The following is a 16,139-nucleotide window of genomic DNA, read 5'->3' as shown; positions in this document are numbered from 1 at the left end:
ATTTTATTGTATTATACATTCTTTTTAGTAGAGAACCAAAGTTGTAATGCTTTACATGTATGACCTTTATAATATACACTGAAATATTATAAAATAAGAAAAACGAAAAAACAAGAGAGGAAATAATAGGAAAAAAATCACCCAATCTTGTGAGGCATAATAAAGTTAAAATGTCACCTAGAATTCATCGAAGTATGAGAAAGGTTGCTTCTATGATCAAACTGAAGCCTCTCGTCAAATGAAGAAATAAGAGAGTAACCAGTGATGACGACGACGACGATGCACGTAACTTAATCCAGTTCAGCAGCCATGTCACATTCATAAATATGAATCTGAGATGTTCTTGGATGACAGATATGCCCAATTAGTTAAATCCAGCTGATTGAGCATTAAATCTGAGCTCTCTCTCTGTGTAGAAAACTGACAAATTGAACTGATAGCAGAAGAAAGCCACCTTTTTGCTTCATTTAAGCACGTTTTGTTGCCCTTGCTCTAGCCACAGACCTTAAGTAGAGATCCTCATATTGTGCTGCTGAAGAATCCCAGCTGAAATCTATGTTCATGTCCTTCTGAACAAGTTGCTTCCAACTCTCAGGATTGTTCATGAAAAGATTAAATGCACGTACCAAAGCACCGTTTATTCCCTGTCAAAATTGTGGGATTAGAATTGACCAGAACAATGGACAGCATCGAATAATGCTTCCCTAGTACATGAGAATGTTGAAAGGTGAGGGAGGTAAGAGTTAGATATAGAACAGGTGAAGTAAAATCAATTGTGGCATGGCTTTGTATGACTGACTCTATCCTAAAAAAAAAGACAGAAATCTGTGACTTAGGACTGTAATAACATAATGTGCTATTTTGCTTGTTTACCTGCTCATCGGCATTCAAAAATGTAAATCCATTTCGAAACTGTGAAGGTATTGTATCATCATCAACATCAAAAACACTACAAAATGAGACAGAATTTACTTATTCTTCGGAAAACAAGTATTATGTTTTTCGTGTCACATCATGCATGCTATGCTAACCTGTCGTTCAGGCCACCAGTTTTTCTGGCAATAGGAATGGCACCATATCTCATTGCTATCATCTGCAAGAAAGACATTAGGAAACTGCATAAAGCAAAAAACAAGTGGGAAGAGAGAGTAGTAGCAGTAGTAATAGTAATACACTATAAGGTCTATACATAGATAAGTTAATAACTTACATTCAGCAAAAAAGAACTTGGTCATTCATGAGGTCACTAGAGTTTGTTAAATATCAGGTTTTTTTATTGACAGCAGTGATTGATGCTGAAAACAAAAACTTTTAATCCACCTTTTGGTGTTCTACTAACTTGCAATGATTGATGTTTTACGCCGTAACCATATCCTAATTCTTTTACGAAATACCATGTCCCCATATTGTACCGCGTTCGTATCCGATACCTGTATTCGTTTACATTCCTAAGGAACGCAATGTCCTCCCTTTTTTTATGTATGGAACCAACATAATTTTACTAAAAAAGATAAGAAAAGGTTTAAATAAGATTTTGGCATAGTTATCAAATGCGGATTGCAGCATGTCGCGGCCAACCCTGAAAAACGCTATAGCGTTATAGCGGGTTGCGGTTGCGAAAATAGCGGAATAGATATGACAGAAATAATGACAAAAAGAAACATTTTTTAAAAACAGAGACAGCAGAAGTGATAGAGACGCGGATAGGCTAAAAAACCCTTAAATTTTTTGTTACACATTTAAATTTAGGACAAAATTGACATTTTGCCTTATAACAGCAATATGGCCGAAAATGCGATCGCAGTGGCCACTATTGTGTTCCGATACGACGCGGCGCGGTTTCTTGCGGCGAGGCACCGCAACGCCCATACGGCGCGGCTCGCGGCGCTATTGCGGCGCAATTAACTACTATGGATTTTGGTCCCACATCTTGGTTTTGGTTCCTATTTTTCATGAAGAATTAGTCTTCAAAGTTTACATATACGAAGGTATTGGTTCTTGAGGGACCAATATCTAAACGAGTAAAATATGTAGACTAACGTTCAAAACAAATAATTTTAAAGACTAACACCCAAATGGGTAGAAGGTAGCTGGACCAAAATCTTATTTAAAACCTAAAAGAAAAATTCCAATTTTGCAAAGACCAATTCCAACCACCTTAGCTATCATTATCCTTATCTCAAAACCTCACTGTGATCATCTCAACATTAATCCCTAAGTAAAATAATCTTTAATAAACTCAGGGACAATTATTTATTTAGGCTGCATCCTTATTATGACCATAATGGATCTTAGATTTGAGGATCCAAATTAATCTCTCACTTTTGCCAATTCATAACCCAAAACCTTTGTATCTCCATATTTATCTTACTCTCTGATCACAGATACCCCAGATCTTGTTTACCAAATCTGAATCTGTCTCTTCCTTTGTGTCTGCTTTTAACTCAGCTACTATGACCATCTTATTCCAGTTGGATTCTTTCTCACCACCCTTTATTTCATTTAAGTGCAAAAAATGGACTTTGGCACTAAATTATGGATTGAGTTTGACTAAAAGAATATCAGTTATTAGTTGAGTAATAAACATATAAGCCTCTCTAGTCATGATACAGTTTTCTATAAAATGACAACAATTTTTTACCATGAAGATACATGTATCATGAGAAGAATGGAGCATAGGTTTGCTTTAATCATAGTATTCTACAATAAGTAATTTTGCAGAGTTTTTTTTAAAAAAAAAAAATCTTTGAAATTCATGAACAGCCTTGACTTTACCTGTGTTAGGCCACAAGGTTCAAAGATCGATGGAATGATGAACATGTCAGATGCAGCATAAATGGTATGGGAGAGAGATTCATCATACTTCAATATCAACCTTATGTGATCATGATTCTGAAAGTGGTTGGCAATGCCCTCAAATTCTCTCTAAAGAAGACAAAAATGTTGATCAGTTGAAGGAAAATAGGAGAATGAATTGGCATTAAAAAAAAACAAATTTCAGCCTTAACAGCCTACTTTCAACAGTTTAAAAAGAGAGAGAGAGAGAGAAATAAGGTCTCATGAATCTTAGATTTCACATATTCTCTCACACCCGCATAATTTAAAATAGTGGTTAAGAGTGTTTCGCACGTACATATACAAATAATTGAACATATATGTTTATGATCCTCTAAGTACATTTTCTCTAAAATCATTGAGGCCTAACTTATTGCTACATCTTAGATTACAGTACAGGTCAGTGTATGCCAAATTTGAAACTGTAAGAATAGAATGCAACATTATTATTTCCAACTTCACATAAAGTTATATTTTAACATATCTAAATTCCAGAATCTTATCCCTTGATTTAAAATTAGATACATTTACTGAATTATTGCAGAACATATACAAATCCTAAAGACATCCAGTTACCAAAAATTCATATAAAACAATATGTGACATCAGCTCCACATGACGTGATCAATTTAATCAAACATTCATCTCATTGAATCAATATTATAAACATTAGAGGATGAAAAGCATAAACATAATTTATCTCCTATATGTAAGAATAAGAAAAATACATTAGAAGCTACTACAGTGGGATTATATATGTACGGATATGGAAGCTATAATCCAGTTCAGGTATTATGCTTCCATAATTTCCCAGATCCATGTATTATTTCTTGGTTACAATGACAATCCAAAGGTTTGAAGCTATATGAAGATGCATACAACCCAAATCCCACACCGCTAGTTCAATTCTAGTGGCTTGATTAAGTATAACTTGATTTGCACGTGTAAATCAGCTTTTAGGTACGTGCCACCAGAATAGTAAATACTAAATAGTAATACATTTGTAAGCCAGAGCAATTATAAAGATACATAAAATGTCTTGCTATCTTTTCTTTTCTATTTCTTTTTCTTCCTTTTTTTTTTTTGGTTTGTCTTTGCAACAAGGTGTGCGGTTTTTTTATTTCACTGAAACATATGCCTATGTAAAATAATCTTTTTTTTTTGTTGAGAATGAATCCCATCTATACGGTATGGTGACGTGACATTTTATTGACTTTCTTATTCTATACTGTTTGAGTTGTCTCCTTTCTAAAATGAAATAGAACCAAGTGAATTTCAGCTAGGAGAGAATATATGACCTGAATATGTGGCACTGGACTTGAACCAAGTAGAACAAATTGTCCTCCCAGCTCCAGTGTTAGATATATTGCATGTCTGATAAGATGAACACCTTTTTGTGGAACCAATCTTGTTATGCAGCCAACCTATCCAAGAAGAGAATATGAAGATCCAATTATTAAAGCATGTTCATTTCTAAGAGTAAGACAATGAATGATTAATTATTAGATGAGTAACAGATAATTTAAGATTTCAAGATAAAGAATATCATTTCCCCATATGTATGAAAGAAACCTATCAAACAAGCAGCAAATGGCACCATAAAGCAACACAAGTCAGCTACTGCCAATAATTAATTGAATAGAATACAGGAATTATAGTTTATGGTGAATAAAACTGCAGGTGATTGTTTATAACAAACCAAGAACAAAGACACCAGTTAGAATAGCAAGTAGATTCAATGCAATTATAGTTACAATTTCTTGTAATGTCCTAGCAGTAATCACATTCTATAACTTTTTAGATGGAAGTTATGTGCACATTTGGTATGGAACTAAATACCCACTTCCCTTTGATTTTATAGCAGCATGAATGATTTTGTCACCTACCACTTGGAAACTGATGAGACATTGGGATGCACCACCCCAAAAGCTAGCTTAAAGGGTGGGAGTGTCCAAGGCCTTATAAACCCCACAATAGTTGCCCATACAACCAATGTGGGACTTCGGGTCCCATACCTTGCAAATGGAATCCAACATTCCACCACGCTTCCCTAGTCCGTGCCCCCCCGCACACTACACGTGATGGACGCTCTGATACCATTTGATGAGATATTGGGATGCACCATCGCAAAAACTAGCTTAAAAGGTGGGAGTGTCCAAGGTTTTATAAACCTCACATTAGTTGCTCATACAATCAATGTGGGACTCCAAGTCCCATACCTTGCAAATGGAACCCAACAGAAACTTTTTCATTTGTCATGAAATAATGCAATTGTACCAAAGCAGGTAATAGGTTAGAATGAAAACTGGGATGGTTTTTAGCTTTGTAAAAAAATCATGTATTGAATATTGACACCAAATTTCTGTGGGTCAAGTTATTCTTATCCAGAACGTATCCAATTCTGGTATCAACACTCTACAGAATAAAGAGTAAAGACAGATGCAGAAACCACAATTCTACTGAAGATAAATTAACCATTCCCCTCATCAGCACATCAATATACATTTTTAATTGATAGATTCCACAAGATAGATCCATTTGAAAGTCTTGGTACATCCGTTTGTAATGTTTCATAAGGCACATAAGTCCAGTTAGCTCTAGAGTTATTGTCCCAAAAAAACGGAAAAATTAAAAGCAACCATAATATAATTGATGAAGTTGGAATCTTTAAAACTAATGACAGATAGAAAATAATGTCAATTTCAAGAAATGAGAGAAGAGCAAACTATGATTTATTGTATCAAATAAATTCTCATTTGAAATTAGGACATATATTTACCAATGGCCTCCTAACATCTGCAGATGAAAGACATAGGTTCCTTCTCAATGCTTGCTTATTCTCTGCTTTCCCTTGAAGATCATTTGCATTGTACTGAACATCAAGAAATGTGTCGGTGGCAGGATTCCATGAATCAGTGTCAATGCCATTAAGAATACCAATGAACTTTTTGGAGTGAGCCGAGAGAGTTGAATGGAGGCCTTGTCCTCCCTGCATTTTGTACAATAATATCATTCATGGAAACAACTTTAAGATTGAAAAGTTGCGAGGAGTTCTTATGCACTAGTTTAAACTAAAAAAAAAACATTGAGGATGAGTTATGCGTGATTCTCCATACTTGATTCCTAATTTAAGAACCTGCTGACAGCTTAATCCACTATAACAAATAAAAACTGTGACGTCTATAATCTAAAATTATTTAGTACATAGAAAGATATGCAGTAAAATTGAAAGGTCAACTGTAGATCCTTCCCAGGTTATGTCAATATGCAAATCAAATCAGATATCCTCCTATTCAACAAGTAACAATATCAAATGCCAAATAGCTGGTATAAAGACATAAGCATCTCCTTCATTTATTATAAGAAGAAAAGCCGTTAAGAATCAAATCTCTGAAAAGTTTAATCTGTTAGGCGGAGCACATGAGTGATTTCATATCTATAATACATCTCGTCATCCGAAGGTCTTTTAGGTTTGAAGCATGGAAAAAAAAAAGCTTACTCGAGCCTGTATTTATTTATGTCAAGAACCAAATCTCCAAAAAAACTAAAGCTGCTAAGTAGAGCTTGTGGATGGATTTTATATTTTTAACACATACCCACATGCCAAAGCCATATGGTTTAAAGCACGGAAAAGCACAAGCTCACTCAAACCTTGTGCATACTTTTTTTTTAATTAAAAAAAAACCCTGTGCAGGAATTTTACTTTAACTAGAAGCATAGAGGTGGCATGGATTGAACTCTTATTGATCATAGAAACTCAAATACCATGTCAAGGACCAACTCTCATGAAAATTTTCAGGTGGAGGCATCTGAATCGTTTTATCTCTCTAACAATCCTTTTTTCGGAACAGTCTGCTCACCATAGAAAGGAGTGTGAAATAGAAGAAGCAATTATAGAACATGTTATTCACAGTTGTTCTTATGCTTGTGCCAACATGTGTGCTAGCCTTATTATTCTATTAATTAAAAAAAAAAAAAAAGATATTTTGATAAAACAGAAAAAGCCTAATATGCACAAGAACAAGAAATAAACCATACCTCTGCAGTTCTCACTTCTTGGGCATAAGTAGGTGACACTGTTGTCACAATGTTTGAGAAAACAACTCCACCCTGACCATTGGCAGGTAAAACTCTTACTTATATTTGATGATATATAGTATTATAGATAATATTTTAATTATTATACCTTGACAGAATTGACTCTATCATGTGCTGAGTTGTCCTGCATTCTATCTGGTCTGTTTAGATGGTGGGCATCAAGACCACATGATTCCAACTCTGAAGCTGCTGCAGTCCCTTGATACTCAAAGTTGTGGCATGTAAAACATATCCTAGCTGAATTTAAACCTTTCGGGGCATATATATCCCAATATAGAGGAGCCTAGCAAAGGACCAACAAAATGTTATTCTGTTTCTCAAATAGAAAAAAATTGCTAGAAAGAATTTGTTAGCTCATACAATGAATGCTGTCTGCCAATCATGGCAATGAATGATATCTGGCTTCTTGCCAGCTTGAAGAAGAAACTCAAGAGCTGCACGGCTAAAAAATGAAAAGCGTCTGAAATCATCATGCTCGCCATAAAATTGTCCTCTCCAAAATAACTTATCAGGATGATGGGGTTCAATGAAATAAACAGGAAGGCCTGCACAGTTAAAACCAAGTTAATTAAACTGTTGAAGACATTCAATTAAAAGGGAAAAATTTAATTGTTGACCTTCAACAGTGCCAGCCCAGATTTTATTTTTGAATAATTGTCCATCAAAGTATGACGGTATCACCACATCCAGAGCCTGTAAGAATAATCAAATTATCACGAGTAGTTCAAGATACCAACTACCTAGACACTGTCAACATGTTTGATTCTTTTCTCAGTAGAATAACATACCCTCAAGTCACGGACGCGGTCATGTTGCATACAATCATATTTGGGGACTACAATTTCAACAAGGTGTCCTTTCTTTTGCAATGCTTTCCCAAGACCACTGACAACATCCCCCAAACCACCAACCTGTTACAGAAATGACTTAATCTAAATATTAGCATGTAATGCGAAAAAAGATAGCTTAAAGCTAAGGACCCGGCATCATCCTAGGAGAAACAAAATGGAAAGGTATAATGAAATAATCAAACAACAGAGAGCTTCTTGATCATGTTAAATTTAAGTTGAAGGGATACTCCTAGTGATTCCATTGGGAAGAAAACTCTACTGACAAAACTACCCCATCTTGACAGTAAATGCGGTAACAGAATCTGTTAGTTTCTTCAAGGGAATCATCCAAGAGATCAACCTTCCTTCGGGGATAGCATTTAGTGGTTGACACCCTTAAGGATTGCTGCAGTTCACTCTGACCAAATCCTCCATGATACAAACTTCATACACATCCAACGACCTGGACCTTCTCATTTTAAATCAAAACCCCAAAAATGGATAAACAAACACTCTCCCAAGGTCTGTTGACAAATCCACTGAGGTTCAAAGATACAATACGACCTATCCCACACGCACCATGCACTAAAACAATGTAAAACTGAATGAAACTGTTATACTATTAGGTAATTCATAATTCAGGAACTAATATATTAGGCTCACAGCATAAAAAAATAGCACCACTTCCACAGATACAAAGCAAGTATCTACAAGAAAAACTGTCCCCATGCTCACAAGGATATGCAGATATGAGATAATCACATGCAACTACCTATGCACCAAATGAGACCAAAATAATTAAATCTTAAGAACAGAAAGTGTAAAGAACCATTTTAACCCAAAAACTTAAGCTGTTAGGTGAAGGTCATATTAATGGTTTTATATTGCACTCAACATGCCCCCTCACACAAGAACTCATTGGGCTTGTAAAATGGACAATGCATAGGTCCACCTACCTATGCTAAGAAACTCTACTGCAATATTTAATTATTTATTAATAGAATGGAGGCGGTGAGGATCGAATTTGTGACTACTTAGTCACGGAGGCTCTAATACCATGTAAAGAACCATTTCAACCCAAAAGCTTAACTATTAGGGGAAGGCCATATTAATGGTTTTATATTTCTCTTAACAGAAAGATCAAACTCCAATGTCTGCACCCTCCAAGATAGATGACTTCTTACTCAATTAGATGGTCAAGCATTTCAAAAGCTTAAGCAAATAGGCTAAACTGACTTCTGAAGAATACACCTGCTCATATGCACTAGGATGTGGACCATGGAACAAAGTGAAACAGGAAATAAATGACAACATAAAACTAATGGTGAAATCTTTTTCGCACTTAAAGTCTTGAGCCTCTAATATTTTATAGACATTTTTTCTACCATTTGTTCGATGACTAGTTAAGCTTAATTCACCTAGACTTCCACACAGACAACTGCATAATATTTAGTATTGCCAACCTAAATTCATGTAATTACAGTGACTAGTAGATTTCATATTACAGAATCTATAGAAGTATGAACCAAATACAGTTCCATCTAAATAGGATATGAACTCAATAAGTTCAGAAACCATGGTAAGAACATGGAAAACACTGTCAAAGAACTAGGATCTTGCACTTAGAACAACTCCCACTCTAAATGGCTATGACAAAATATAAGCTTTCAGCAAATTCTTATTCCCAAGTGACTTATTTTCCAAAACTGATTTCAAAACTTCCTAGAAGAGAAGGGGGACAAAAAAGAGATGAGACTGTGTTTTAAGCAATGTTTTGAAAACCGAACCAGTCGTTAAACTGGTGAAAAAACAAGTTCACAGTTTCATGGTTCAACCACGGTTGAACCAGAATATATATCTAAATATTAAATGTATCATAAGAATGTATTAAATATAATAATATAAGCACCATAACCAAGGAATAGATGTAGCCTAGTGGTTGGCATTGCATATTTCCCTCATGATGTAGGTTCAAATCTCATGTGCTGCACAACTTCAAATATTTTGCAATAATAACTGTACACTATTGTAAAGAACCAATTCAACCCAAAAGCTTAAGTTGTTGGGTGAGGCTACATTAATGATTTTATATATCTCAACACGCCCCCTCACACGAGAGCCCACTGGGCTTGAAGGGTGGACAATGCACAGGCCCACCTACCTATGCGAAGAAAGAAATTCCACTAGAAAGAAAGTGGGGGGCGGTGAGGATCGAACCCGGGACACGAGGCTCTGATACCATGTAATGTGGCCTTTATAAGGCCTTGGGCTCTCATGTGAGGAGGCGTGTTGAGATATATAGTCCCACATTGGTTGTATGTGCAACTAATGTGGAGTTTATAAGGTCTTGGGCACTCCCACTCTTTGAGCTAGTTTTTGGGGTGGTGACCTCAAGGTTCTTAACATGGTATCAGAGTCTCGCCGCCCCCCACTTTCTCTTGTGGCGTTTCTTAGCACGGGTAGGCTGGGCCTGTTGCATTGTCCACTCTTCAAGCCCAATGGGCTCTTGTGTGAGGGGGCATGTTGAGATATATAGTCCCACATTGGTTGTATGTGCAACTAATGTGGAGTTTATAAGACCTTGGGCACTCCCACCCTTTGAGCTAGCTTTTGGGGTGGTATATCCCAAGGTTCTTTACAACTATAACCGGTTTAGATAAAGAAACCGGCAGCAGTTTAGCATGGTCCCACTTAGAATGAGTTCAACGATTCTTTGGTCAGTTCATAATTTGGCAGTTCAATTGACCAGTTGATGATCCAGTCCAGATTTCTCGACAATGGTTTAACTTTAAAGGATGTCTGAGAATATGTTTCATTACAGAAATCACTCCCAGTACTCCCCCTCTTTTCATAGATTTCTCAACAATTGATGCTCCTGCCATGCTTCTTCAGGATTCCAGTTTGTGTAATGACAGTTGAAGACCACATTGTGGAGAAGGGGATAAGATCATATTGAAAGAATTAAAACATTTAAGACAAGATAAAATGACTTCTGAAGAAGAAAACATAGGGATAAGGGTACAATGAGTGCACCTTAGCTACTGGTGCTATCTCTGCTGCAATATGAATCACATATAATCCTGGACTAAAGATAAAAAATAAGGGATACATAAGACAATGGAAGATATATAAATGGAAATTAAACATTAAAATTTAATACCTTGTTGCAGATGATGGAAGCTCAAGAAATGCAGAAATAGCCTCGTCTTCACTCTGTTCTTTGCAAGACAAATATATATCACGAATACGCCTATCTCTCTTCCACACCTTTTCTCTTAAAAGCTTTGCTTCATCTACCGATATTTTCTTTTCAAGTGACCAACCGTCAATTAGAAGTAACAATCGACTCCAAAATTCCCATGGCATATCTTCCACTGGTGCATCTAGTGCCCTTCTCTTGCTTTCTTCCTTCAGTGTATCAAGTGTATCTTGAAATTCCTTCACTGACTCTTGATACAGCTGAACATAAGAGCTTATCTCTTCATCTGATTTTTGAAGACGGTCCTCCAATAGTTTTATCTTTTGTTGCATTAGTTCATTATATTTTTGCAATTTATCTGATGATAGCTTATAGATATTAGCTTCTTCAAGAGTTGCTTCCAAATTATCAACCTTCCTTCGAAGATCCTGGTTTTGTTGCAGCACTATAATAGCTTGATCAGCTTGTTTGGTTGCTTTATCCAGCAACAATTGCAAATTTTCAACCTTATCCCATAAATCCTTGCATTCAACTCTAAGCGTAGACAGTTTTGACACATCTTCCTGAGATATTGACAGTTTTGATTCCAAGTCTTTTAGGGCAGATTCTAAAGATGATCGTTCCTTTTCCAATACAACTAAACGTTCATCATTATTCTTGACATCACTAAGCTGTGTTTTAAATGATTCTATGGCATTCTTCAAAGAGGCATTTTCTGCCCTCAATGAATTAAGCTCCTCTGTAAGAGAATGGATGCTTTCATTATGACTCAGGAGGCATTCATCACTCAAAATTTCTTTTTGAAGGTCATGCAATTCAACATCTCTTCCTTCAGTACTTCCCTTTTGAGCCAACTCATTACGCAATTTCTCTAACTGGCCCTCCAAGAGTTCCACATCTATCTTTTCCTGGGTGGCAACTTTAATCCGTGCATCAGTCTCAGCCAACCTCATTTCTAAGACATTAATTTCTCCTTGTAATGCTTCCTTTTCAGCAAGAATCTTTTCAAGATCTTCAAGTGCACGAACTCTGGCCTGATTTAAAAGAAGGATGTCTGCAAGAAGAATATATAATTCTTAATAATGTGATAAGACATTGAACACAGATTATGGGTATGAGAAAGAGAAATGCATAAGTGTTCCAGAAAGATATTTACTTTTCTCTGCATTTCTTATCAGGCCTAGCAAATCCTCAAGTTGGCCACCAGACAACCGTTGGGCCTGCTCTGCTCCATTTATGTTTGTGGCCTATTTCGTAATTAAACAATTAGTTGTAATAAAAGCTAACACTCTAACCTCTTCAATTTTCTTTGCCAAGTAAGTTTATCCATGTAACAGAATGTCTCTATCCGGACTTTTGTACTGAACAGACCGTGCAAAAAAAGTTCCACCCACTAATGTAGGTTGGTAAAAGGATTCGTGTTTAAAATTGTGTGCTTCATATTGTAATATTTATACTACAGTCGAGATTCATAGGATCACATTTTACTAGGAAAAAATGGTTGAAATTCATGATATGGACACCATATTATAATGATTATGAGCAAGAAAACATTTATATCTCCTATTAATATAGTATAGTGCGAGCGTGAAACATTATGAACGCAGTGAGAAACAAAAATGTCAGAACATGAAGTATATTGCAAAGTAAATTATGAATTTATCATCAAATATCAACACAAAGAAACCAAACAAGTAGGAAAATACTTCAGCAACAGAAATTAAACTATATCTCTACAGATAAGACAAGAAATTATTGATGTTATCTTTCAGATTACTTTTTCTTTAGACATTTTAAATAGAGAAGAACAGATTTAGGACAAACTGTAGAATCAGCTACATTAAAAACTAAAGTATGTTGATTTATCTCTTGATTGAAATCCAAACACATGATTTTTTTCTTTGGTCATTCTCTCTATAGGAAATCCTCACAAGAGTTATAATGAGAAAATTAAATAAATGAATAGAAATTAATGACTAAAAATCAAAGAGAAGCTAGTGAACTACCACCACAATTGTTTTTGCTTGATTCAATTTTTTTCTAGTAATTTAGATAGTGGAGTTTGGACTCTGGATTCTTCTGGCTAGCATTCTTGTAAATCCTTTTTCCAGTTTCAAACATCCACACCCAACCATCAAAGTTCCCTTCTTGACAAACCTATTTGGACTAAAGCCTCTTCCAAAGTCAAGTCTTTTGTTTGGATAGTGGTGCTTAACAGGATTAATACTAATGACTTGTAAGTTACAGGTTCATAGGTATCACACTGCTCTTCCCTATTGTAAAGCGGCTACTATCCTTTCCTCTGGAAATGAGAATAACCTTTTTGTAGTTCCTGGTGAGCATTGGGTGTGTCCTACTTTTGGAGCAGCTTTTGATAGTATTTAGTCAAAAACAAGGTGGCAAAATTTTTGTCATAGTATGCTGTTCATAACTTTATGCAATCCTTTGGTGCATTTGAGTGGAGAGGAGTTCTCTCATCATAGATAAGGGTTTCAAACTTATTATGAGAGATAATATTAATAGCATCTCTGATTCTCTTCACTTCCTCTTTGCTCTCTAATAAGATTTTTTTCTCTCTCTGTGATAAAAATAAAATGTTACAAGTACCTATAAACATGCCAATGCCACAATTCATAAAAAGAAAAGAGAACCCATTTTTAGTTAGTTGAAGGAGATACCAAAGGGGTGGTGGTATTATCAGGTAGTACAATTGGACGATTCAAATTCTCCACAGAATCATTGTCCAAGTTTGGGACACTATCCAATGAAACCTTGGTATGCTCCAAGTCCTCATCTTGATTTGGAAGGGGACCTCCAGGCTGTGATTTCTTGATCTGTTGTTGTCTTTTATGCTGTGAACTGCAAACAGTAGGAAGAAAAAAAAAAAATCAACTCCAATCACAATAGGGCATAACATAACATGACGAAGTGAATTGAAACACTAATAATACCTGAGAGTTCGGTGTCGCATTTTGCAAGAAGCAGGAAAGGGAAATCGCACCACCCTATTGTGTTGGTTACAGTTGAAGCCACTTAGATTCCAGCACACAAAACACGTTGTTAACTTGGAAGCCATGTTTTCAATCTCTGTATCAGTAATATACTATGCTACAACTCTATACAGAAAATCTCAGAAGTAGAAGAAGAAGAAAGAGGAGCAAAGAAGTAGTAATAAAATACAGGGAAGGAAATGGTTCGTTCCTTGTTCCACATCGGATTTTTATGAGTTTCTTTAGTTTCAGGTGAGGAATCTAATTTATCTAGAGGGAAAGATACTGAGAGGTAGTGGTGTGTAGAGCCTGCTAGTGTCGCACTTTGCCACGTCAACTAAGTCAACCCATGTTACCTTATCTACGGAGACAAGGACCCTGGGTCCCACAACGTAAGTCACTTTTTCATCTGACTGACCAGATTAACCGTGATTTACTGATTTTGTATGTGTGTGTGTGCTGGAGTTACGAGGTTTACTTGAGTTGCAATGCAGCTTCATGTTTCTCGTGTTGGTTGTCGCAGGGGAATTTTTTTTTTTATTTAATCTAATTCGATATTGGACGGTGGAAGCAATTTTCATATAAAATTCAAATTATATTTAATTTATCTTATTTTAATTAGTTTAGTTTAGTTTATCTTCATAAGTATAAGGAAAAACATTATCTACTTTTGCAGGAAAGTATATTTCCATTTCTACTGATGGATCGAAATTTGTGCCATATTTTTTTTTTTGAAAAAAATGGTAGGACCCACGTGCATGTAACATCCCAAGAGCTTGGCAAAGGCAGGGAGTAATCGCCGGTGCGAAAGGGCACGGATAATGAGCGGCTCATACCAAATCTTGCAGCTTAGGGGTTCATGAATGAATCGAATCAACACCCGAAAGAGAGGTATTCCAGAGACTGTGCTGGTATGAGACGGTACAGTTAGGAATGTCTTATAAGAATTAATTGGTACTACCTATACTAACAAGATGCATCTACTTTTCGGTAGCCCGGATCGGAAGAACTCCACATTTAAGCGTGTTTGACTTGGAGCAATTCTGGGATGGGTGACCTCCTGGAAAGTTTTCCCGTAAGTGTGCGAGTGAGGACAAAGCACACTCAAAAGTCTCGTGTTAGTGTGTGGGGACAGTCATTGATTCTTGCAAGTGGCCGGGCGTTACAAAGTGGTATCAGAGCAGGGCCTCTCTTCCAGTACGGTGTGGTTCGAGGACGAACCAGGCAAAAGCTGGTGGGCATGTAACATCCCAAGAGCTGGCAAGGGCAGGGAGTGATCGCCGGTGCGAAAGGGCACGGACAATGAGCGGCTCATGTCAAATCTTGCAGCTTAGGGGTTCATGAATGAATCGAATCAACACCCGAAAGAGAGGTATTCCAGAGACTGTGCTGGTATGAGACGGTACAGTTAGGAATGGCTTATAAGAATTAATGGTACTACCTATACTAACAAGATGCATCTACTTTTGGGTAGCCCGGATCGGAAGAACTCCACATTTAAGCGTGCTTGACTTGGAGCAATTCTGGGATGGGTGACTTCCTGGAAAGTTTTCCCGGTAAGTGTGCGAGTGAGGACAAAGCACACTGAAAAGTCTCGTGTTAGTGTGTGGGGACAGTCATTGATTCTTGCAAGTGGCCGGGCGTTACAAAGTGGTATCAGAGCAGGGCCTCTCTTCCAGTACGGTGTGGTTCGAGGACGAACCAGGCGGAAGCTGGTGGGCATGTAACATCCCAAGAGCTGGCAAAGGCAGGGAGTGATCGCCGGTGCGAAAGGGCACGGACAATGAGCGGCTCATGCCAAATCTTGCAGCTTGGGGGTTTATGAATGAATCGAATTAACACCCGAAAGAGAGGTATTCCAGAGACTGTGCTGGTATGAGACGATACAGTTAGGAATGGCTTATAAGAATTAATTGGTACTACCTATACTAACAAGATGCATCTACTTTTCGGTAGCCCGGATCGGAAGAACTCCACATTTAAGCGTGCTTGACTAGCAATTCTGGGATGGGTGACCTCCTGGGAAGTTTTTCCGGGAAGTGTGCGAGTGAGGACAAAGCACACTGAAAAGTCTCGTGTTCGGTCCTGCTCATTAATTAGGTGCCACTCATTTATCATCTATGACTTGAGAAAACTAACGCCCGTATTAATTATTTTATTTCAAATTATGTTATTAGATAGTTTATC

The 16,139-nt window shown here is 36.8% G+C and overlaps 1 protein-coding gene across 2 annotated transcripts; it reads right to left on the bottom strand.

Annotated features, from left to right (window-relative positions):
• Nucleotides 1-33: 33 nt before the first annotated feature.
• Nucleotides 34-14,172, bottom strand: LOC133287583 (probable starch synthase 4, chloroplastic/amyloplastic). Of its 2 annotated transcripts, XM_061485219.1 has the most exons (16): nucleotides 13,914-14,172; nucleotides 13,641-13,821; nucleotides 12,119-12,209; nucleotides 10,924-12,016; nucleotides 10,797-10,848; nucleotides 7,722-7,844; nucleotides 7,551-7,626; nucleotides 7,294-7,478; nucleotides 7,022-7,216; nucleotides 6,874-6,945; nucleotides 5,615-5,824; nucleotides 4,134-4,259; nucleotides 2,776-2,925; nucleotides 1,032-1,093; nucleotides 874-949; nucleotides 34-644 (listed from the first exon to the last, which is right to left on the bottom strand). In XM_061485219.1, exons 1-16 carry the CDS (start codon nucleotides 14,036-14,038, stop codon nucleotides 468-470), a joined length of 2,994 nt encoding a protein of 997 aa, XP_061341203.1. In that variant the 5' UTR covers nucleotides 14,039-14,172; the 3' UTR covers nucleotides 34-467. The 2 variants fall into 2 exon arrangements, with proteins under 2 accessions (XP_061341203.1, XP_061341204.1); XM_061485220.1 differs by lacking the exons at nucleotides 12,119-12,209; nucleotides 13,914-14,172 and having other exon boundaries at nucleotides 13,641-13,750.
• Between the last annotated feature and the right edge of the window lie 1,967 nt (nucleotides 14,173-16,139).

Source organism: Gastrolobium bilobum, unplaced genomic scaffold, assembly GCF_033153095.1.
Source record: "Gastrolobium bilobum isolate Gb01-03AN ecotype WA unplaced genomic scaffold, APGP_CSIRO_Gbil_v1 utg2365, whole genome shotgun sequence".
NCBI classification, from domain to species: Eukaryota; Viridiplantae; Streptophyta; class Magnoliopsida; order Fabales; family Fabaceae; genus Gastrolobium; species Gastrolobium bilobum.
This window is presented reverse-complemented; position numbering and strand designations above follow the sequence as displayed.